Raw genomic sequence first — 26,096 nt, 5'->3', positions numbered from 1 at the left:
GTTCTATGTTGTTACAATCACTTTATCCCAATTCTTTTCTTCAACTAGCAATCAATTTCAATCTTTGAGTAACAAATAGCAATTGTAGATAGAACAATAAATGCAATGTACAATAGAAGACAATCAAGAGCAATAAGAGACACGAGATATGGTCAAAGACCAGGGAAAAACCCCACAAGGGGGAAAACCCTTTCAAATTCTTCTTCTTGTTAGAAGGTCATGAAATGTCCAACAGAGAGATTACAATGATCCAATTCACCAACCAAGAGTAAAAGGTCAACAACTTTGACTTTCCAACAAACCAATATTCAAAATCTGAGAGATGAGCCCAAAAGTCAAATATGGTCAAATTGTCCATTTTGCAATTCTGGTAAAGTCAATAGCAGTCAAAGATGCCCTAACCAGTCATAAGTCAACAGTCAAACTACCTCCAAATGAGCTCGATCAAAGGTGCAAAGTACTCAGCCTTCCTTGCTAGTCAAGATGAAGTCAAAACCGTCCCAAACAACTCGGTCAAACCCAGTCAACGAAGAGAGAAAGTGTATTGTCAAACTCTGTAGTCAACAAAAGTCACACTGTCCAAAAATCCTCGATTTTTGTGCCAAAGAATGCAGCCTCTAGAAACAAATCCAAAACAGGTCAAAGCAAGTCAAAGTGGCAAGTTAAAGATGGTCAACGAGCTGGTCAAATTGTCCCAAACAGAAGTCAATTTCGAATTTCAGATTTGCCTCCAAACCCTTCGCATGTGTGAGAAGAAGACTTGCAATTTCAGATGTACGACACTGTTGACGACCTCGAATTTATTGCCAACAGCGAGGGGATCTCCCTGGTGTAGAATCCCAATCATACTCAACATCGTTTGGTTTAGGGATCTCGTTCGGTATGTAGGCCCGGTTACCATCTCGTTGATTGAAGTTTGCTTCAGACAGGAAAGGGAGTATCGGTTAAGCGGAAAGTATAAACTTCAACAAGTAACTGATGAACACCCAATAAAACAGATACCATAAATAACAACAACATAACTTCAAAGCATGAATCCTAAGAAAAGCATTGTTAGCAAGACTTTAAATAAGACCACGCATAAATAAGAAATAAGTTTAGCAACCAAGAATGAGTTTGTGATTGTTAACCATTGAAACCACAAAAGAGCACATGGTCCACAAGGATACTGTGCCAATATCAAAAAAACGGTTTATCAACATAAGCATAAGGTCAGCATATCATATACCATCCATGTGTTGCAAAGGAAATCCCACAGCACCAGAAGACACATGAGGAGATAGTACACCAAAGCTCATAGGAACTTTCAATTCATTAAGTTGATAATATTCATGGCACCAACATACAAGGTCTTCATCAAATCCAATAGTGGAAATATACCATTACTCCTTGCATTCACTAAAAGATCATAAGTTCTCAAAACAATATGCACTAGAATAAGTCCAAAGCTAAAAGTCCCTTACAATGTGTCATGAGGGTATATTTATAGAAAAGAGGGTGACTTTTGGTCTACTCGTGACTCCTGGTCTTCCTCATGACTTTTCGAATTCCTATTCAAATTGATTCTACCCTAACAATTTAGTAATAGACAATTTTGGGACATCTATGTGCAACTGCTCCACGAGGTAGGTGTGCCAGAGCTTGTACTCAACGACTATTGCGACCACCTTTTGTTGCTCTTCATCATGTCTATGGAGGCATTCAAGGGCATCTGGAATGAGAGTGCTTCTCTTGACCTTGATTTGATTGGATAGAGTTACTAACTTTGTGTACATCCTCATCAGCTCCACCACATACTGTGTAATGTTTTCCTTCATGACCTGCAAATCTCTTGTGCTGGAAGCTTGCCTAAAAGGGTCGAGAAATGCTTGAACCTCCTATAGGATTTCCTCTTGCTTCCTTACTTCTCCAACTGCTCCAATGGAAGGAACCCCATGAACTTCAATCACAGACTCCAACCCACTTAACAAATGTCTGTAAGAGGCAAGAACCCTGTCAACATTGAAGAAATTTCAACCCCCACTCCGGTTATCGGTTTTCTTTATCACTCCATGCATTTAGTTTAAATCCAAGCATGATAAAAATTTTAAAATCTGGAAATGACAATATTTTTCTGAAAACACAAATTTAGAGATTTCACAACTGTTGAAATTGCAGAAATAAAACACAACAAAATTATGGCAGCCACACACAAAAAATAACACAGTGATTTTTGGTCAATGTGACCCTCGAAAACCCCCTACAACTCTTGGGGAAAACTAGTTTGAGAGCTCTTCTTTATTTCCGAAAATGCTTTTACAGAGAAACTGAAATACAGTAAAAAATTTCAGAAACCACAAATTACAACTTATCTCGATTTTTTGCTTGAACTCCACCTTGAAAATCATGCCAATCAGCAAACAGCCAAAACAGAAATTTTTACAACAATAAAACAACATTAAATGCTGTACGACCTATCTCGAAAAATGTGCCCAAAACTTGCTGTACGGGCCATACGAATTTTAGCAATACAGATGCCTCAAAATTCGTGCCCAAATATGCCTCGAAATTTGTGCCCTTGTCGCTGTCCCTATTCCTTGATTTCTGTGCTGTTCCTCTTCTACGATTTCTGTGCCTTTCTCTTATTGTACAATTTTTCCTTGGGATGCGTGCCAATAAATGTTGTTGCCCAGATTTGCTGAAATGTCTTTTTGTTGCTCTCCTTCACTTCCTCACTGCTCAGAAATTTTCTCCTTGCTCTCTCTTTTTTCTTTCAAATGCTCATGAAAGAATGAATTGATCTTTTCCTCTTCTCATCTCTTTTTATTCTCTAAATGACCTTTTGGGTTACCCTAAAATCTGATGGTTGAGATTCATTTAGACCTAGGGATGGGAATAAATGTGCATTTAATTCTCACTTTTTATTTTTTAACTCACCCACTTAAATAAAGACCCACTTAGCTTTTTATTTCCATAGTCACTTTTTCACTTTCTAATTCTTCATTGACTTTAATAAAGTCACCTTTAAATTAGAATGTAACTTAACCACTCATAAAGTCACTTTAAATTAGGATGTAACTTTACCACTTATAAAGTCACTTTCAAATTAAATTAACTTTACCACTTATAAAGTCACTTTAGGAGAAAAGTACAAATAAATTTGGACAATTTTCCCTAGGCCAAAGATCAAAGCCTTAGGGAACCACTTGTTCTCTGGTACCCAAATTTTAACACTCCCTCTTACTGAGGAAAGTGTTCCTCACCACTCCCATCTTGTCTCTGAAGTAGACATGCTTGCCACGTGGTAAGGCTTTGGTAAAAATGTCCGCTACCTGCTCATTTGTGGAAATGTACTCAAGCTTGATAGCTTCCTTTCGGACATAGTCGTTAATGAAGTGATACTTGATCTCAATATGCTTTGACCTATCATGACAAACTGGATTTTTCGTGAGTTTTATGCAATTCTGATTATCATAGTAAATTATTGAAGGTCTCAATGCCTGACTAAATAGACCAAACAACATCTTGCGAAGCCATATGGCCTCACAACTAGCCAAACTAGCAACCATATACTCTGCCTCAGCTGAGCTCAATGCAATTGCCTGTTGTTTCCGGCTGGTCCACGACATAGCTGTCGAACCTAACCCAAAACAACACCCGGAGGTACTCTTCCTATCTGAAGCACAACCTGCCCAATCTGAATCCTTGTACCCTGCCAATCTCACTCCATCACCCTGTCTATAATCGAGACCAAAATCCACTGTCCCTTGCAAGTAACGAAGAATGTGTTTTGCAGCCACCTAGTGCACTCTCCTGGGCTCACACATGAACTGAGTCATAGTGTTAACTACAAAACATATATCTGGTCGAGTGTTGACCAAATACATCAAACAACCAATCAGTTGTCTATATAGAGTAGGATCCACCAACTCGGAATTAGAAGCGTGAAGCTTCTTCTTGTTAGTGATCATAGGTGTAGACATGGGTTTGTAGTCCTCCATGTGAAATCTGCTAAGAATATCCACAATGTACTTCCCTTGTCCCAGGAAGAAATGCCCCTCCTCCTGCCACACCTCCAATCCCAGAAAATAATGCATCAAGCCGATATCCTTCATCTCAAACTCTGAAGCAAGATCTCTCTTGCAGCCCTCAATGAGTCTCTCTGCACCAGTGATGATCAAGTCATCAACATACAACACTAGAATGAGAGGCTCCTCACCCACCATAATGAAGTATAGGTTCGGATCAGCCTCACTCTTTGTGAAACCCAACTACTGCAAGTATATATCAATCTTAGAGTACCAAGCTCTACGAGCTTGCTTCAGGCCATAGAGTGCCTTTTTCAATCTACATACATGGGACTGCTTCCCATGCACCTCAAATCCCTGCGACTTCTCAATATAAACCTCCTCCTGAATGAAGCCATTGAGAAATGCGGTCTTCACATCCATCTGGTGGATCTTCCAACCCATCTCTGCTGTAATTGATAAAATGGAGCGAATAGATGTATACTGAGCTACGGTAGCGAAGGTCTCCTCATAGTCAACTCCCTCTACTTGTGAGAACCCTCTCGCCACAAATTGGGCCTTGAACTTCTCGATGCTTCCATCTCCAACATGCTTTATCTTGTAGAGCCATCTGGATTTAACAACTGATTTACCTTCAGGCCTTGGCACTACCTCCCAAACATCGTTCTTCATAATAGAAGAATACTCCTCCATCATGGCCACTCTCCAGACCTGCTGGCAGGCTGCCTCCTCATAACTAGAAGGCTCAGAGTCAACAATGCTTGTTACCAATGCCATGTAACTACAGACCCGCTCAGGTGGTTTACTCTCTCTAACATGTCTCTTTGGCCTAGCAACTGATGTGGCCTCATGCAAGGTATCTTGAAGCCACTTGGGCTTCCTCTTCCCTGAGCATACTTCTCCCACCGGAGTGAAAGAATCCTCATCAACATCAGAACCTTGTGTAGGAATTTACAGGGTAAGTTCCTCAGAAAGAACACCAAAGGACACCGCTCACAAACAGATCACAGATCAATACACCAGTACTTTTGACGTGGTTAAAACCCTCAAAGAGGGAAACAGTCCACGGCCTGAGCCAACGCGACCACTTCAGGCAATTTATTAATAAAAGAATGAAAATTTACATAAGCTTCTCTCATAGACGGATTCCCTACAAATGACCCTCCATGCTCTTTAAATAGAGATCATGGACCAATCGGGTGTTAAGCCACGGATCAAGTGTCGGTAATACCGAGGAGAGAATGAACCGTCGGATCACTACATATCGTGACCGTCGGATTGTAAGTTACAAAATGTACATAGTAAAGAAACACACTTTACCTAACTCTATACCTAACTCTATACTAGACCAAGTTGTACTTAACTATTTCCTATGTGTCGGAATATCCTAACATCCCCTCTTAAGAACAACATGGGATAGGATTGAAGGATTTACAAATATGATACAATAGGAGAAGGAAGGAGGCATTAGAGCCTATCCCCCCTTAGTGACAACTTCCTGAACTCCAACCATAAATCGAAGTTTAGTGAACTTCGCCTCTGTGAGAGTCTTTGTAAAGATGTCTGCAACTTGATCATCTGTTGAACAATATTGCACTTCAAGAACATGGTCGTGAATGAGCTTTCTGATGAAGTGTATGTGCAGTTCAATGTGTTTGCTGCGCTGATGTTGGACTGGATCTTTGCATAGCTGAATGGCACTTTGATTATAACACCAAAGTGTAGTCGGATGTTGCTGCTGAAAGCCAAACTTTGACAGGATCTGACGAAGCCACAAGGCTTCCTTATTAGCTTCTACGACACCACGATACTCTGCTTCTGCTGAAGAAAGAGAAATGGCACCTTGTTTCTTGCAAGCCCATGTAATAGGTCCTGAACCAAGAGTGAACACATAACCTACAGTAGACTTCCGATCATCAGGGTCACCAGCGCAATCGGAATCAGTGAAACCAACCAATAGAGGCGCTGCTTCGACACTGTAATGAATCCCAAACTGAACTGTACCTCGAACATAACGAAGTATTCTTTTAGCTGCTTTCCAATGACTTTCATGTGGGTTTTGTATAAACCGAGCAACAAGGCCAACGACAAAGGAAGGTCAGGACGAGTATGGGTTAGATACAAAAGTTTTCCTACAAGTTGACGGTATAAGGTAGCATCAACTTCAGGAGAAGTACAAGTGACTGAAAGTTTGACTCCAGACTGAAAGGGAGAAGGGGCTGGCTTACAGTCTTCCATGTGAAAATGGCGTAGAATATCACAGGCATACTTGGACTGAGAAAGGGAAATACCTTCCTTGGATTGCAAGACTTGAAGACCGAGAAAATAATGTAAGTGTCCTAAGTCTGTCATTTCAAACTTCCTTTTAAGGCTAGACTTCACATGGTTTATAAGGTTGGGATCACTACCAGTCAGGATAAGATCATCAACATAAAGAACAAGAATGATAAGAGACTTGCCCACTTTCTTGGTGTAGACAGTATTGTCAGAATGACACCTAGAAAAGCCATTTTCTAAAAGAAAGTTATCCATTTTGGCATACCAAGCGCGAGGAGCTTGCTTGAGACCATAAAGGGATTTCTTAAGACGACATACAAGGCTGGAGTCTGTTTGTAGAAAGCCAATAGGTTGTTCCATATAGATTTATTCATGCAAGTCCCCATGCAAGAAGGCGGATTTAACATCCATCTGATGGACTTCCCATTTGAAAGAAGCAGCAAGGGAAAGAACAAGGCGGATAGAGTTCATTTTGGCAACAGGGGAGAAGGTTTCAATGTAGTCAATGCCTTCAACTTTTGAAAAACCCTTAGCAACAAGACGAGCTTTATGTTTATCAACTTTCCCATCTGGTCCATACTTGGTTCTGTAAACCCATTTGCATCTAACAAGTTTTCGTCCCTTTGGTAGAGGAACAAGATCCCATGTATCATTTGCCAATAATGAATGATATTCTTCATTCATAGCTGCTTCCCAATCTGGATGGCCTGAAGCTTCTGCAAAGGTGTCAGGATCATAATTCACTGAAGCTTTAGCTAGTAAAGAAGAGGCTCTCTCGAACTGAGAACGTGTACGTCGCTGATCTGTAGGATCACCGGCAAGATCACCTGCTGCATCCCGAGTAGCACGGACCCATTTTGGAAGCTGAGCTGAAGGAGGATCCTGAGAAGGTGGGGGAGGATTTTCATCCTTGCTTTCATCATCTGAAGAAGAAATATTTTCAAAAGTAGAAGAGATAGGGAGAGGTGGCACATCCGCCGAACTAGGCTCGCAGGCCGATATATTTTCAGCAAACTTTACATCTCTTCTAATGATAACATTTTTGGACTTAAGTGGAATAAGTCTATATCCTTTGACATCTTCAGAAAATACATTTTTCACTCTTAGGTTCTAAAGCTTTATGTTTCTCATCTGGAATATGGGCCCATGCTTCACTTCCAAAAATACGAAAGTGACTTACATCTGGTTTAATTGAGCTCCATGCTTCTTCTGGAGTGATATTCTTTAAAACCTTAGTAGGAGTGCGATTTATTATGTAATTTGCACAGTTAATTGCTTCTGCCCAATAATTAAGACTAAGTCCTTTAGATTGAAGCATACAATTAGCCATTTCCTTTAAGGTGCGATTCTTCCTTTCAGCTACACCATTTTGTTGTGGAGTATATGGAACAGTATGTTGCATTTGAATTCCATTCTCAGTTCAAAAGTTGATGAATGTATTTTTAACATATTCTCCGCCATTATCAGATCTTAGCTTAAGAATTTGATGTCCAGATTGTTTTTCAACAAAGGCCTTAAAGGCCAAGAACATGTTAAATACTTCACTTTTGAGTTTTAAAAAGTATACCCAAGTGGATCTCGAGAAATCATCAATGAAAGTTAAGAAATACTTGTAGCCAGAGAATGAAGCAACTAGAAGTGGACCACATAAATCACTATGCACGAGCTGTAAAGGGGCTGAGGCATGCCAAGAGGCATGTTTTTCAAAATTGTCCTGATGATGTTTTCCGAGTACACATCCGGAACAAACACCATCTCTGCAAGATACCATTGGAAGACCTGTCACCATATTTTCTTTACATAGATTCTGAAGAGAGCGATAGTTTAAGTGACCAAATCGCTCATGCCAAAGTTTGCTCACTTCATCATTATGAGCAACAAATACTGAGGGAAGATTTGATGACCCAAAGTTGTGAAACTTATACAACCTTGTAGAATCATCATCAATACCAGTAGCTAAAATCTGTCTAGTATCTCTTAGGTCCTTAATTACAACATTGTGAGGTGAAAATTCAACGATTTTACCTTCACCTGAATGGGTTATCTGATATACAGATAGAAGGTTGCAGGATAAGGTTGGAACACATAATACATCATTAAACTGACCATTGTGTAGATGAACAGTTCCAGTCCCTACAACACTAAGAGATCTATCATCACCAACATATATATTTTTGGTGTTACAATCATTTAAAGAAGAAAACATGGCTTTGTTTTTGGCCATGTGATAAGAAGCTCCAGAATCAATGAGCCACTCGTGAGAATGAGAAGAAGAAGATACATTTAGTGCATAGCCAGATCGAGATGCTTGACAACCACATGCAGAAAGTGCCATTCCTGAAGATGAAGTTGAAGTTGAAGAGTGCTCCAAATGGATGTTATGCTTCTTCATTGCTGCTTCCAAGGCTTCCATCTTCTTAAAGCATTTGGATTCTAAGTGGCCATCTCGATTACAAAAGTTGCAATGTCTATCAGTCTTCTTCCCTTTGTTTTTATTTGTCTTATCATTTTGTTGAAATGATTTTTCATTTTGAGGCGGAAATTGCTTAGGACCCTTGTTTGGTTTAGGACCATTCCTTTTAGGATACGACTTCTTAGGATTCTTTGAATTTGGTTGCTGCTAGGCGGCTAACGCTTTCTTAGAAGAGTTTTCAAGATGAAGAAGACCAAGGTGTAAGAGTTTTTCTTGTTCTCTTATTAAAGAATCACAAAAGGAATCAAAGGAAGGGGACTTGTAGGTTTGTCCTTGAGAAATGAAGGCTTCTCTTGTAGAATGGAAGGTGGAAACAAACACAGAATAGGCTGGTCCCAACTTAGTAAGAATGGAGTAGATAAGGCTACTATCTTCTTTCTTAACCTTAACACCTTCCAAGAGAAGACTAAGGGTCTTGAACTTGGAGAAAAAATCTTCAATGCAAGAAAAATTATTGGGGTCCAATGTAAGCAATTCATTTTCAAGTTGATGGGCTTTAAGTTCATTTTTAATTCCAAAGACTTTAGTAATCTGTTTCATTGCTTCATCAGGAGTATCAAGTTCTGCAATATGGAATCTAAGATCTGGAGAAATAGACATCCCTATCAACCCACGTGCTTGGTCTTGCCTATTTTCCCATTTAGCTGCCTTATCTTCATCTTTCGGTTTGGTCTCTTGGCCTGTGGCTATTCTGTAAAGACCTTTACTTCTAAGTAAATCCACAATGTAGGACCACCATTGGAAGTAGTTGGTGCTGTCAAGAATAACTTGGCATGGACTTTCCATTTTAACAGAAACTGAAGCTATAGATGCTGAAACTAAGTGTTCCAATGGAAAGATCTCGAAAAATTAGGCTGTTTCAAAAAAAAGGGTTCTGAAAACGGCTTCCGGATGAAGAAGTTATGGCTTTTTAAAAATAAATTGATGAAGTCGCCGACGAAGTGCGGGAATGTGCGGAAATGAGAAATCCGCCCCCAAAAAATGGAGGCTTGAACCCAAGACCTCTACTCTCATAAATTAGCTTTGCACCAAGTGAGCTATACAAAAAGTTTGAGAGAGAGAGAGAGAGGGGGGGGTGATGCTTTGGGTTGCGTGCTTGCTTTGAGAAAGCTCTTTTTCCCTACAAAGCAAAAAAAACACAAAACCCAACACGGACATACAAAAAAAAAACGAACCTTGGGCTCGAAGTTAGCCTTAGCCGGAAACTAAATATTTTCAAAAACGAACCTTGCGGCTCGAAGTTAGCTTTAGCCGGAAACTAAATATTTTCCTCAATGTTTCTGATTTTCCGAGATCACACTAAGGCGCAGCGGAAAAGAGCATACGCATGAGAAAAATCCTTCCTTTCTGTTTCTGATTTGCCCAGATCGCATAGAGTCGCAGGGCAAAGAGCATACGCAGAAATGAAAGGTATAGATCCGGTAATAAAAAAGGCTAAATAAACTAAAAACCGAAATAAACAGAGAGAAAATAACTGTGAACTGCAAATAAACACTATATACCTCCAGATCTTAAAAATGACGCAGCTAGGGCTACCGGAAACCTTTTCGCGTGAAACGAAAGGGATTCCTCATTGGAACAGATGCTCCCAACACAATAGAGTAGTCCTCTCGGCCCGAAAGCAGTCAAAAACAGTAGATCTAGGAAACGGTAGTCGGATGCAGTTCTACCGGCTTCAGATTTGGATCACCAACGGACGCGGCCCTCAAATAGCTCTGATACCATGTAGGAATTTACAGGGTAAGTTTCTCAGAAAGAACACCAAAGGACACCGCTCACAAACAGATCACAGATCAATACACCAGTACTTTTGACGCGGTTAAAACCCTCAAAGAGGGAAACAGTCCACGACCTGAGCCAACGCGGCCACTTCAGGCAATTTATTAATAAAAGAATGAAAATTTACATAAGCTTATCTCATAGACGGATTCCCTACAAATGACCATCCATGCTCTTTAAATAGAGATCATGGACCAATCGGGTGTTAAGCCACGGATCAAGTGTCTGTAATACCGAGGAGAGAATGAACCGTCGGATCACTACATATCGTGACCGTCAGATTGTAAGTTACAAAATGTACATAGTAAAAAAACACACTTTACCTAACTCTATACCTAACTCTATACTAGACCAAGTTGTACTTAACTATTTTCTGTGTCGGAATATCCTAACACCCTGAACTCCTGAAGGCCTGCCAACTAACCTTATGCCTGAATCTGTGCTTGTAGATGCTGAAGTACCATGCGAACTGTCCATTAGTGGACTACCCTGTGAACTTCTCTACAGATTGCCCTGCATGCTGCTCGAAGAACGCCCCACCTGACTCTGAGAGCCACTGCCCATTGATGGACCTGACACTGTAATCGATTTACCTCCTGATCCCTGACCACTAGATCCTTGTGACTGACTCAACTGCTCCTGAGGGTTTGGTGACTTTGGATACTCTAACTCCCGTGACCTCTTGAAAGCTCTCTCCTCCTCGAACTTCACATCCCGCTTGACAACCGCTTTCCTCTGCGCAACAATATAAATCCGATAAGCTTTCGAGGTCTCGCTATAACACACAAAGATGCCCTTGTCAGTAATGTGCTCTAGCTTGGTCTTGTTCTCCTTGGGGACATAGGAATATGTAAGGCACACAAAGATACGAAAGTGCCCAACATCAGGCTTCTTCCCAAAAAAATCCTCCTCCAGAGTCACATTCCCCATGGCATGATGTGGACTCCTGTTTTGCAAGTACACAACAGTGTTGCAGGACTCTGCCCACAAAAATAAAGGTAACCCCTGATCATGAAGCATGGCTTTGGCAGCCCCTGCAATGGATTTGTTCTTCCTCTCTGCAACCCCATTTTGTTGGGGGTAGTAAGGAAGTGTGAACTCCCTCCTAATGCTTGCCTCAACACAAAAATCAACAAACTCACCAAGGGTATACTCCCCTCCATTGTCCAACTTGAGGACCTTGATCTTCCTACTTGTCTGGGTCTCCACAAGAGCTTTGAACTCTTGAAACCACTTGAAGACCTCACTCTTGTTCTTCAAGAAATAAATCCAGGTCTTCGTGGAGTGGTCATCAATGAATAAAACATAGTACTCATAGCCACTCAAGGATACATAAGACATCCGACCACTCACTTCGGTATGAATCAAGTTAAGGATCCCGGTCGCTTTGCTGTCACTGCTGGGAAAAGGGGATCTGACAAACTTCCCCATAGCACATCCTCTGCATACATCAAGGTGATCAGAACTGAAATCTAGCACACTAGTGGTGATCTCCTGCAATGTACTCAAGGTCCCATGATACATGTGCCCCATCCAGCGGTGCCAAATTTCACACAACTTTGAACTGCTAGATTTGTTGTCGGTCCCGTCTTGGGTGCTACTACTCAATGCCATTAGGGGCTAGAATGAGAACTTGTACACCTTGGCATGGCGCACACCAATCTCTCTAGCTGAAGAAGCTGGAGTTCCCCTAGGATATATAAGCTCCTTCCCTCCCCTGAACAACACATCATACCCTCTGTCCTCGAGTGTTGAGACGGATATCAGGTTCTTCTTCATTCCCGGCACATATAGAACATCTAACACTTTCAAGGGAGGTTTGGGTCCCCTATCAAATGTCAATGCCCCCACACTGACTGCTCTAACAATGCTGTCATCACCAAGTACTACCTCCATATCAGTATCACCCTTTGAAAGCTCTGAGAAGTACTCTCTGACTCCTGTCATGTGGCGGGAAGCGCCACTGTCAACATACCAAATGCTAGAAGATGCTCTGCTAGTAGCGGGGAATGCACGCTCCCTCTAAACTTGTATGGCGGGTGATCCTGCACTAGTGGTCTCGCAAGCTATGAACCCAAACTCCCGATCAAAGCTCTTTGAGAAGTTCTCTATCTCTGCAGAAGCTGACATGGGTTTGTCTTTCACTTTCTTGTTCTTCTTCTCTGGACACACAACAACATAGTGTCCCAACTTTTGACTATTCCAACATTTGATTTTGGAATAGTCCTCCTTGTTCTGTTGCTTGCCTTTACCTTTGCCTTTGCCTCCACTGTTGGAAGCTTGCTTCTTTGCTCTGCCCTTCTTGCCTTTTGCTAACAATGCCACATTGTCATCCTCCTCCACCTGTTTGGTTGCCCCAAGATGGTTCTTTATGATCTCATTCTGAATGCAATCATCCCACAACCTCTCCCAATCGGGAAGGTTTTCCTGTGCAACAATGCCATCCACAAAATTTTCCCATGTATTGGGCAGGCCCCCCTCTTTTGTTATTCCAAGTGAAGATTCCATTGTTTGTTTCCATATCAACCAATTTCATATTGGTGATGAAGTTCTGGAAGGCAACTGAGTCTCTACCAAGTGTTCTAGTTCCTCCTTTCTTCTCCATGAGTGATTTTGTTATGTTAAAATCACCTCCAAGAATCCAAGGTAGCGCTGGGTATCTCTTCTTCATATCCTCCAGTGTTGTGAGGAGTCGAAGTTTGTCCTCCATAGGTTGCAGACCATAGACATTGGTGATCATGTAACATTGTCTGTAACATTGCCTCTTTTTCTCCTAAGATCTCAAACCTGTTGTAACTTTTTGTTTTATCATTCCCAATAGGGTTCTTTTGTGTCTTCCTTCCCCCTCCTTTTCCTCTTCCTTCTACTTTGGTGAAACCTGTCTGGTCTTTCCCTTTGCTAGTATTTAGGTTTTCCTCCCTTCTATTAAGAGGACAGTCTCTGGATAGGTGCCCATGCTCATGACACTTGTGACATCTGAACAGGATATGTTCATAGTCAACTGTTTGAACCCATTCCTCGTCATAGACTTCTAGAATGACCTCATCTGGAAGGACTCCTGATAGGTCCATCTCCATACATATATGGGCATAGGATGTGTATTTTCCCCGTAGGGTTGTGTCTGAAATTTTTAAGAAATGACATAATTTATTGCCTATAGCTTTTAAAGACTCTGGCATCCAATAATCTAAAGGTAAGGAGTATAGTCTAATCCATACCGGTACCGAAGTGAAGGTTTCTCGTTCTGGCATGAAGTTCATCGTCCATGGCCGCATATAGAGACCAGCAGCTGCAAAGAAGTATGGCCCTCCTTCAAAAATCCTGTCTCTGTCTTCCATGTTCATAAACACTATTGTAAAAAAACCTTTGGATCCAAGATGTATATTTAACTCCCCCTTTGGTTTCCAGTTGTATTTTATCCAGGTGTACAACGCTTTCTCTGATGGCCAGATTCCCATAAATTTGCATATGATGGCATAGTTTGCCATGTGATCCCTGTGCGCTTGCAGAGCTGGATCATTCAGAATAACCTGAGGTTTAGTTATGGTCTTGGGTTTACAGGGCCCCATATTAGCTCTGTTCTCTGATCCCTGACCTTTGTCTTCCTCTTTTTCCTCCTGACAGTCTTCTTCGTGGGCCCCTTGATCTGCATGGGTTTTGCTACCTTCTGCCTTCTGAGTTTCGGTGTTTTTTGTCTTGACCTCCAAGGGTTGTGGAGGTTTGTTCTTTTTCCCTCCTCTTCCTCTGTTTGCTACCATATTACTGTAGGAGGGAGTGGAGCTCCCCCCCTCCTTGTGTCTCCATGGGTACCTGTTGCCCTCCATCCCTCGCTTAGTTAAACCCTAGAACAAGAGCTCCCCCTTTGTTATATTATTATCTTATGAAGCAACAGTTCTCCATTTCGATCCTTTCATGGCGGTCGCCCGAAACTTTAACACGCAAGAGATTCTAGATTTTAAATGATTTTCATTAACTGCCCAAGATCTAGAATAAATTAATTTTCTCCAATAATTCTGATTTAAAACGTTTGTCGCACTTGACCATAGAAAAACATGCATTTAATAACACTAAGAAACTTTAAATTTAAATCTTCATCATCCTTAGTCAATAACTAAAGAAGGGAAAAAAATCACGGGTTAAAAAATCAAAATTTTAATGGGCCATAGGGCACATTAAAAATTTTAATATTTAAGCAAAAAACCACTTAATTTATTTCATTTTTAATTCTCAAGTCACAAATTTAAAATTTATTTTTTTTTTAAAATTTTAGATTGATTTTTTATTTTTATTAATTTTTAGATTTTTTAATGCTTAGAACTTTTTTTAATTTTTTTAGGACTTTTTTTTAATGTTTTTAAATTTTAAAATTTTAAAATGTTTTTAGATTTTGTAATTTTTAAATATTTTAGGATTTTTAAATACTTTTTAAGATTTTAAGATTTTTTTAAAGATTTTAGATATTTTAAAGTTTAGAATTTTAAATCAAAAAATAAAAATCATAAATTACAAAATAAAAATGAAATGAAAACAAATCAAGTTAAAAGTGAAAATCAAAATCGATTTTTTTTTTTGTTTCTTCTAATTTTTAAAAGGCCAAACCTATAAAAAAAGAGAAAAAAATTGAATTAAAAAAATTTAAAAGGTCCTAACCATTATATACAAATGAAACAAAAAAATATATATACACCCTAACCTAAAACTAAACCAAATGCATATAGTGAAAATAACAGTCGAATGTCTCTCTTGTTGTTGTTTGGAGATTTGCTGTAATGGAAGAGTAGCAGATTGAGGACTGGGAGGAGCGATGAGAGCGGAAGGAAGACCACTGAGTTGTACGTCCGTGGATTTATGCAGGGATAGAGGGTTTTGGAGCAACGGGAGGAAGGCTGGGCAACGTGGAGATGGACGAGAGAAGCTGGAGCAATGGGCAACGATGATGCTGAAGGAAGCTACGATGGTGAAGAGAGCTGGACAGAGGGATGGAAGCTGCGGGAATGATGAGGGAGAAACCCACGCAAACAACAGACAAGGCAGTGGATGTGAAGTGAGGAAATGGCTGCGTGGAGGGAGAAATAAGGCAGTGATGGAGAGGTTTTGGAGGTGACTGCTGGTGAAGATGAAGGCCAAGGAAAAAACGCGGGGATGGGCAGCGATGTTTTTATTTTTATTTTTGTTTGTAGGTTGCAGGCTTGCGTGAAGAAGCAGCGAGGGCTTGAGCAGCAGATCAAACTTAGAGGGTATGGCAGCAAAAGAGAACTACGTGAAGAAAAAAACAAACTCAGACAACAAAATTCTTTTTCAAATCTTTTCCAGAAAACCCCAGGCAACAAAGGAACTACATTCAGAAAATGAATTTCACACCAATATGTTTTAATGCTTCATATTTCCTGGAAATTTTGATTAAAATGATATATTCCTGCTTAAGATTTTCAGTGAAACCCTCACAAAATTTCTAGATCTAAAAATAAAAATTTAAATTTAAAACCCTTGGACTGCAAACCTCTGGATAGAATCCCTGCAAAAATGACTCTGACAAACCCCAGAGATCCAGATCTTACCCTCCAGGGCCTAGATCTGGACTCTACACAGTTTTTTCCTTCAGATCTGTAGCTACAATACAACAAGAAACACCCAAACGATATGTACAATGACCTCCAAAAACTAAAACCCAGAAAACCCAAGTCAGAAAATTGAAGATAATTACAGATCTATGTACATAAATGGCAGATCTATCAGATCTAGGGAGTGTGAGTTTGACTCCGCCCCCAGATTTGATGATCTGAAGCTCTCAACAACCAGATCTATCGATTAGCACAAAAAATTAATTTTTTTGAATTTTTAAAGGAGGTACCAAGCTCGAAACCCTTCATGCATCACCCATAAAAATATCTTATGATAAGCTCGAGATCAAATTTAAGCTGGGTTCTTCAGAAAACATGGATCGGGAGTTGGCTGGTTCAGCCGAGAACTTCCACGAACGCCTGATGATCTAAAAATCAAGACTTCCCTGCAAAACTCAATTTAACCATCGACATAGAGCGAGAAAACGATAATAAAATTCAAATTTAATAGAGATACCTGCTATTATATTCAAAACTCAAATTATCATTCAAACCCCAACGACTTAGGAAGATACTTGTACTCAAATCACTCTTCAGAAAGCTATCATCAATGGCTAAAAAGAAAGCTATGCATGAAAATGACACATCTTAAAGTGTCTTCACAAAGAGTAACACTAACAAAAATTAAACCCCAAAGTCTTAATTTATTGCTCATAAAAAGATTACAAGAGAGCTCTTCGCTTAGTACACGATCAAAAGATCGGATGAACTGATTGACAAATAACCTCCTATTTTAAATTATTGTTGAAATTTTAAATTATTGAGGAAATTCCAATTTTTCAATTAAATGCATTTTAATTAATTCAAAAATTTAATTTTTGAATTAATTTCCCCAAAATTTTGACTCTGACTTATCCTCAGGGACCAAAGGCTTAAAATTTAGCAAAATAATTAATTTACCTTAGTTCCTGGACCTCTTAAACTTTAATTTTTTAAGGACCAACGAATTTTGCCTTTGGAGAATTTAAATTTTTCTAGGACCTATAATTAATTAAATTTCTGGCTTAGGATTTTAATTAAATTTTTGGCCAACAAATATAATTAATTAACCTATGAGGGGATAAATTATTTTTCCAACTCTCAAGACACTTTACATCATGATTTCACATTTTTTACATTGCAAGGGGGAAAACCCATTTGCAAAAGACCCTCACAGACTACTCAATTTTTCGACACAAATTTAATCCAGCAGACCAAGCAATTTGTAATAAAATAATCTAACCAGATAGTTAGGATTATTTCCAAATCACTTTTACATAGACTTGATCTAGAACACTAGGACTCCCCTAAGATCCCAGGTACAAAGTCCACTCCGGCTTTGGGGTAAGGCTGAAGGAAAACTCTACCGACCATCCGAGAATGGATCGGTGAGACAAAAAACCTCCTGGAATATAGATTGTCACCAGAAACTTAGGTTTAGCTAGGAAATTATATACAGGACACGGATCTGCTGAGATTATTTACAATTTACACATGCAGAAAGGGTTTACAATATAACATGATGATCACGCTCATCATGATAGTTGAATGACGCGAACACGTCGATCAGACGCTATCCCTTTTGCGAAAAAGGAGGTGTACTGCTATGGGTCGTTGACACATAGTGGTCAACAAGTTCTATACTACATGACTTTCTTTTTCCCATAAGTACTACTTATGCTTCTAATGAGGTTACCAAGAGCTACATCTTTCTATAGGTGACAATGATAGACTTCTATTTCAACTATCTTTCATGCTTCTTTATGATAATGTCACAAGTTCTTGCTTTCAATCATATGCTTCTATGATGCCATCTCCTAACATGATGCATCTTATGATGCTTCTAATGATTCCTACCATGATAGTTATACTTTACAATAGAAAATTTGAAACAGAAAATTGAAAAGAACTAGGTGAGGAAGACTATCTCAATCATAATAGAGATCTTTTACTCCGTCCTCTTTGGATTTCTTCTTTTCAACTTCTTCCACTTCTTTAGTGACGTGGGATTCTTCCCTTCCTCCCATAGCATTGAACCTTCAACACGCTCTTCTTCTTTTTTCGAGGACCAAGCTTCCCAAACTTACCTTTTCTTCTAGCCATGGCAGCGAAGGCTTGAGCTTGCTTTCTTGATCCTACATTGATTTTTGCCTTCAACTTGGTTTGTTCGATTTTGCACAGTGACCATAGTTCATTGAATGGAGTAGCTTCCTTCTTCCCATAGATGCTTGATGTGAAGTTGTCCCATTCCTCTGGTAGTGCATTGAGCATTGTGGTAGTCATTTCCTTGTCAAACATTATTTCTCCCAACTCTTGGAGTTGGTCTCTTATTTCTGACAGCCTCATAAAGTATGAGGCTATTCCTCCTTTTGATATCTTCAGCTTGTAAAGCTTGAGCTTCTTCTTTCGGCGGTTCAACAATTAAACCCTTAACATGATCAACGATTTCATTTTCTATGAGGATAAAATCTATCCTCTTCTTCCATGCAAGAAAGTTTGACAACCCGACCAATTTGTTGCTCTCTTTGCAATATGAAGTCATTTTGACAGATTCAAATATAGATAAAAAATACTTGTCAAGTGAAGATACTCCTAGATGATGAAATCTTAAACTTGATGCCTTCTTGATTTTGATGATGATGTAGATAATAGAAGATGTCTTCTTGGTGAAGATGTCTTTCTTCAAAAATGATCCTTAGCTCAAAGGCAGATCACATTGATTCCTTGATGATAATGACAATGCTTTTTCTAGCTTTTCTTCCTTGAAGACAATGCTAGGTAAACTTGTTTCACAACCCCAAATTTCGGCCCTTCTTCAGAATTTTGGCTTGATGTAGCAATTTTGCATTTTTTATCCTTTTCTGCAATAATCCTAGTTCACACATGTGGCTAGAAGATGGACAAGTTTGTCTCCTTTCTACTTCGCTTGAATTGACTTCTTTTTCTTGTTATTTTGGCTTGCAAATGAGACCTTTCTTGGCACAAAACTTGCTGCTATAGAAGGATGTCTTAATACTTCGCACATGTGGAGAACATAGCCCAAAAAAACAGACCGAAAAGTGCTTCGCTCTTCCTTGTGCTAATGATTGTAGAATGTGTGAGATTCCCAAGAATGCTTCAAGTGTGGAACCCTTATTTGGATGAGCTAGGGTTTTAGGTCTTCTTTGATGCTCTTAATTATTCCCTTTCAATATGATGAAAGGGTTAGGCCTTCTTGATGATTGATGCTCTTGATGTTTCCAAGATGATCTCTTTATGCTTCGACCCTAGAGTATCCTTCTTGATGAAGTCACCTTAGCTCTGAAACCATGTTGAGAAATCTAGGCGGCCACAAGTGTAGGCCTCTTACTTTGATAACTGTTTGTGATGTATTTTTACTTTACTTGATTAACTTCTTTCCTTTATTATTATTAGTGTTCTTTATCATCAAACAACTACCAAATCATAAAGAACAATGAGACAATAGGACACAAGATATAGGTGATCAGCTAGGGCCAAAACCTCTCCAACTGAGAGGAAAACCCACCAGAATCTTTCTCTTCTTATAGAACTTCAATTGACAAACTCCAAGACCTATGACCCTTGACCAAGATCCTCCAAGACCAAGTCATCCTACCTTCTTGATGAGCTATCCTTACAGAGCTTCCAGTAACAAACATCGACCTTTCAACATCTTCTCCAACAACAATTTCTACAACTTCGACCTAGCAGCTTCAGCAACTTCGACCTAGCAACTTCACAACTTCGACCTAGATGCAACTTCAACAATTTCGACCTAGCAACTTCACAACTTCGATCTAGAGCCATCTTCATAGCTTGGATCTAGAGAAACTTCACAACTTCGACCTTGCAGCTTCACAACTTTGACCTTGCAGCTTCCCAGCTTTGACCTTGTAGGGTCATAGCTTTGACCTTAGAGCTTCATAACTTCGACCTTGCAACTTCACAACTTCGATGCAACTTCAGAATTTCATCTAGCCGAAAAACTCTTGAAACCCTAATGAAAGAGAGAGAGTGAGAGGCCCAAAAACTTCGATCTTGATTTTTTTCTTCTTCTGCTTGAGTGAGTATGCAAATGAGGTTGAATTCCTTCTTATTTATAGGCTTGTGAGGGGTACGAATTACTATCTTGAGGCCGACTTGTCCCTTCATGTAGGCCGACTTGATCTTTGTGCCATGATGAGGTCTTAGAGGGTCTTTTGACTCAATAATTTTTTCTTTACAATATGTAAAATGCCCAAATGGGTCTTCAATACATGACAATGACTCAATTGACTTTATGACAAACCTAGAAGCACTCAATGGGTGTTTGACCTAAAAATAAATTTCCCTTGAGCATGAAACCCATGCCTCAAGAACACAAATAATAAATTTATTTTTTCTCCTTTCATTAAGTACATAAAATCACGATTACTGTTGAAAAGTGTACCTAGGTTCGGTCTTCATAATGACATGTAATTATGATTTTATATGAGAGATATAAAGAAGAAAAATAAAATTATTGTAATGCGTGCATCATGGGTTTCATGAGTAAGAGATTTTATTTTTAGTATAGGCTCCCATTGAGAGCCCTTAGGAATATTGTCATCTAGTCATAAAAGTCTAAAGAGTCATTGTCATGTATTAAAGGCATGTTACACTTTGTAAAAGAGTCATATTTGTCTATGAAAAGTCACCCTCCAAGACCTTGTCACTAGCCCTTATGAAGTCGGCCTACTACGAAGGGAGAATTCTAGAAGATGAAGTTAGCCTACTCCAAAGATCATGTTGGCGTAAACAATCTTAACCAACGACTATATATATATCCATACTCTGCCTCATTTGGAGTTAAGCAATTCGGTGAAGCAAGTCTACAAAGAAGTGCGAGAAACATAATAGAAGAAGCCTCTACATTAGCAAAGTAAGAAGAAACAAGAGTGAAGATTGTTGTGCACTATTTTGGGCTAGTTCACTCTCCCACGTGCGAAGGAAGTAGATCCGAAGGTGTCAAGAGGAGGTCGAAGGAGTGCAGTCACATTGAAGTGCCCTTGACTGGGTGGAAATCTTCGCTATAGGAAGCCAAGTAAGAGAGGAAAGAATCTCCCCCAAGAAGGAGTCCGTTCAAGTGGAAAATCTGATCTAGGGTTTCTACTGTCAAGAAAAGGAGTTACAGAACGACAAGGAGAGGTCGAAATTCCAAGGAACCCGAGAAAGAGAAGAGGAAGAGCAAGGTTCAAGAGGAGGCTAATGACTTGGTCTTGGGAGGACTCTAGTGTCAAGGGTCTTTGTCATGGTCTTGGTATTCGTCAATTGAAGATCTATAAGAAGAATTTCTTTTGGGTTTTCCTATCAAAGAGTAAGAGGTTTTGGCCCTGGATGACAAGCCTATATACTGTGTATCTCGTCTCTTTATTGCTCATGATTTGGTAATTGTCTTGAAGAAAAGAACACAATAATAACTCAAGAAGAGAAGATCCTAATCAAGAGATAAAAGACTATCACAAGCAATTATCATAAGTAGAGAAATCGCCTATCTATCGATGCCCTAGATTTCTCAACAATTACATATGCCATTATGAAGACTAAACCTAGTCACACTTTTCAAAATGTAATGTCTCTAATTTTGAATTTTCATTTGAGCATATTAACGAAGTTTATTGGGGAGGTGCTATGCATAGCACAATTTTTGTAGTTCGAGTTTCAGATATGATTTCGGCTTGAGGAGCTTGGGTGAAAAGCCAAGATTGGAGCTCATTGGTAGGTGGCCACAAGAGAGACAAAAAGGGAATGCACACTTGTGGAGCAAGAGAGAGAAAAAGAAAGGGGATGAACTAGTGGAAAGTGGGGGCCACCAAGGGAGAGAGAGGCCAACAATTATAAATAGAGCAAGGAGGCTCTCATTTGGGGGATCTTTAGTCATTTTACAATTTCAACATTAGTTCTCTTGAGCTGCTTAGCCAAGACAACTGTGCTGTTCAACACAAGGAATTTTTGAGCGGGAATTCCACCTCTACCTTCAGTGAAATTCGAGTGTCACCCTAGGGGAGTAAGAAGGAGTCCATCTCAGGGCTTCTCTAGGAGTTACATTGCAGACCATTTCCAGCTGGAGCGTGCTTCTCTTAGGGTGCAAAAGGAAATTCGAAGGGGCTAAGAGAAGCTAGCAAATAGTGGAGTTTTGGCTGAAGAATTTGCAGAGATTTATCCATTGGGAGGGCGAGTTTTTCTTTGGTGATTTGCAGGGCCGAGAGTGTTGCATTTTGGAGGGCCGAATTTATCTATTTCAGGGGTTTCTGGACAATGACTGCGTGTACATTTTGACAGGGAGATTTGGGAAGTTCAGTTTAAGGAGAAATAAAGAGGATTGGAGTGATTTGCAGGGCGTGGAGGAGGTTTTTTCCAGTAATTGATTGGCCTTCTACAACAGAACTATTTCTACATGACGTTTTTCCAGCTAGTTAGAACCATACACATTTCTTGGGCTCACTGGGGCATGTTGGATTCAACCCAAACCCTTTCTGGGTTTATTGAGAGGAGTCTCCAGCTAATTTTATAGAAAATTTCGGGCAATATTCGGGCCTAAAATCCTCATTCTTATAGCAGGGAGAATTGCTAGTTAGCTGGGGAATCTACATCACTTGGTGGGCTCAGTTTTGGCTTGGAGTTGGACAAAACCCTTTCTGGTTTTTTTTGGGTTTTTGACAAGGATAACAATTCGTTTTGAGGGGCCAAATTAGGGTGCCAAGTCAGCCAACAATGAAGAAAAACTGGGTCAGCGCAAATTTCTGAAGGGACAAACTATTGCAGCAGTTGGGCATTGGGAGATTGATCACTTGGGGCTTGTAGCTTGGCGTGAGCAAACCCAAGTGCACTTCTTCCAATTTTATTGTACTCCAGCATTTTATTTATAATAAAATTGACCATTTTGGGTGTTCCGGAGCTTTTTTCTCTTCATGGGTGTGTGCTGAAATTTATTGTGTTGTTATTTTTGTACATGTCTTTGATTATCTTTATAAAATTTCCATTTGGAATAATACACAACATCAAGTGCATAAACAATAAAGACAATGGACACAAAAATTAGGCTCCAAGCCAGGGCCAAACCCATCCAAGGGTAAACCTAGAAAAATCTCTTCTCTTCTTATAGAATTTGCTTCAAATGAGAAAACCAAGATAAAAACCCTAGACCAAGTCTTACAACTTTTACATGTTACAACTTGCCCGAAAGGGTCTTTCACCAATGATAAAGACTCTTTTGACTCAAGAAAAATATTCTTTTAACATGAAAAACCCTAGAAGCATGAACAACATGCTTGAGCTAGATGACCGTCAATCTGGGGCATGAAACCCATGCTTAAAAATAATGTTTTTCTTTCTTCTTTTTCTTGTAACATAAGATATACATAATGATTTGAGTACATTGAGAAGTATGAAGACTGAAACTAGTTACATTTTCCAAGGTTAGAGACCTGACATTGATTGGCTTACTGAGAACAGAGCTTTTCCAGTGCATTGTCATTCCATTGCCATACAGAAGACAGATAACTGTTGCACATAGACTTCCATCAAGAACATGAACCCTGTGGCCATTCTGAAGACTTGGAACAGAGACCAGAACTTCAATTCTGCAGAGTGTCTGTGTTGGTGAAGCAAGTGGGCTATAAGACCCTCATTTACGGATCAGAGATTCTCGTTCCCGTATATGGATGGATTGGCAAATGACAAATAGACCACAAACCTTCCTAACTGTTGACAGGAAATGCTTTCATGGAAATTGCCAAAGCAGTCATTTCAAGATGCAGCTTAATTATGTAAGTAATATCTAGTAAGTCCGGCGATTGAAATATGATAGATCATTCAAGAATATCACACCAAAATACTCTACGAGGCTGTTCACTGTTCACTGAAATAGTTGCTGATATATTGAAATTGGGGTTTCCTAGAAGAATTTGGGATTTAAAAGATTACCATTGGTTTGGAAGGTCTGAACTGCGTTTGAATTTTATTCTTTTTGTTGGCTACCCTTAATGAGAGCCTGGTAGTTAAGTGAAAACATCATGCAACAGGTTGGGCAGGCGGGCTTTGCACTATTATCCTAGGCAATCTTAGATGGTAGTTGTATGATTAGGACTCACGGAAGAATGATCCAGGACACTATATAAATCATGGGCATTTCTTTCTCACGGAAGAGGAGTTGCAGGGCAATGTTCAACAATGCTCCCATGAGATTCAATTTGATGGAGCTTGCGGCCTTTAGGGTTGAGTTATTAGATGAGTTAATGGCAACGCTAGATGTTTATAGGAGACATATTGTGATTCCTTGGAATTAGAAGGTTAGCGTAATATGTTGCCTTTGATAGATTATGCTGGGTGAGGACGTCACTATGGAGTCCAGACATCTCTCAGTTCCAAGTGTGATAAGTGACGTGACCATTTGTGCTCCATCTGTACTTTTCATGTAATATAAGAAGTATTTTGAAAAGTAAAATGAAGTAGTCCCAAAACTGTTCCAAGAGGCTGTTGCTCTTGTTCTTCCCTGCTGTGATACATATGAAATGTTTGGACACGTTTCAGAGGCAGGTTAGGTGTGTTCTGAGATACTTGACGAAAAATATATTCAAAATGCTTTGAAACGTTAAAAAATGGCCTGAAATTTTCTGAAATATTTGTCTTCTGTATTTCTCTTTTACATGGAACTTGGTGCTCAATTAATATAGGTTTCTATCAGGAGGGAAATTGTAGAGGAACAAAATACATTCAAATGAAGAGACTTTTCTGTTTTGAGCAAATGTTTAGTAGAATTCTGGGGGACAAGCACTAAGATTGGCATATTTTGCTTCTGCTAATTATCCTTATGTATGAATCATGAAGCTGTAATAGGCACACAGCCCCATTAAGCACTTACATTTTGTCTTTTCTCATGCAAGAACTATCAAATTAGTTCTCTCTTATTTTATTTTATTTTTATTTCAAAATCTTAATTGCAGGACGCAAATTTCACCTTCTAATGGTTGTTTTATTTGTTTATAGCAAGCATAGGACAGAGAGATTCAAGAAATAACAATTCTCTACCATTTGAGCAAGAGGAGAAAGCCGGGACTTCACTTGACGTAGAGCTTTCTAAGCAAGAGAAAATAGCTCGTGCATCACTGGAGGTATGTCTCTGTACAAGTTATAAAGGTTTTGTCTTTTAGTTTTTGATATTTTCTGGCTTTTAAGTCGTAATTTTGCTTTTACAGAAGTTACATGCGTTTTCTTTTGGAGGAAAGCAAAACTCACATTACAAAACCCAGTTTGAGAATTATTTACTTCATCAGACTCAAGATGATAATGATTTTGTGGATTTTATGGTAACACAGAATAACCTTCATGAGGTACACATTGGAAAATTTCCATTTTCTTTAAACTTTATTTGATTTACTATCTACTTCATTTTGGTGCTGCGGGCTTGGAACATTTTAAAAAGGATATAGTACTTTATTTATTTTGGTTTCTGAAGGGCCAACATTCTTTATTTCAATTTGTTTTAACTTTTAGTTGTTACAGGAATTGGAGAACATGTTTTCCTCTTAGACCAATATTGTCTGATTTTTTTTAATGGATGTTTCTCTCGAATGGATCTTTGCTATAATTTGTTCGCCTTTTGTATACACAGATACACATTCCGACCAATATTTAGATGTGTGCCATGTTTACATTAAAATTTGTCTGGTTCAATTATGCCAAATTTGTATTGAATATTATTTCATTTTTCCCTGTGATTGTTCCCATATGCTACATGGAACAAAACTCTTAGAGGTTCAATTAGTCCTTATTATAATGCTTTTTTTTTTCAATTGGTTATCTCATTGTCTTAACCTCATAGAATTTTATATCCTTATTGCTTGTTTTCATGATCTTCATCATGCTGAGTCCATTTGAATCCTTTTTTCTGTTGGTCTTCCACTGTGCTCTTCCAATGCATTTTCTTGTTTGTTGTCTTTC

The 26,096-nt window shown here is 39.2% G+C and overlaps 1 protein-coding gene across 1 annotated transcript in view; it reads left to right on the top strand.

Annotated features, from left to right (window-relative positions):
* Window positions 1-26,096, top strand: part of LOC149174890 (kinetochore protein) — a 210,134-nt gene that overhangs the window by 60,537 nt on the left and 123,501 nt on the right. Inside the window, exons 4-5 of the mRNA XM_089421002.1 lie at window positions 25,143-25,267; window positions 25,352-25,486. Coding sequence (XP_089277128.1) covers window positions 25,143-25,267; window positions 25,352-25,486 — 260 coding nt within the window. The remainder of the gene's footprint in view (window positions 1-25,142; window positions 25,268-25,351; window positions 25,487-26,096) is intronic.

Source organism: Pinus tabuliformis, chromosome 4_1 (genome assembly GCF_031772625.1).
Source record: "Pinus tabuliformis cultivar Carrire ecotype Pingquan chromosome 4_1, CPIR1, whole genome shotgun sequence".
Taxonomy (NCBI): domain Eukaryota; kingdom Viridiplantae; phylum Streptophyta; class Pinopsida; order Pinales; family Pinaceae; genus Pinus; species Pinus tabuliformis.
Note: the sequence above shows the minus strand (reverse complement) of the source record. Positions and strands in the feature narration are given on the sequence as shown.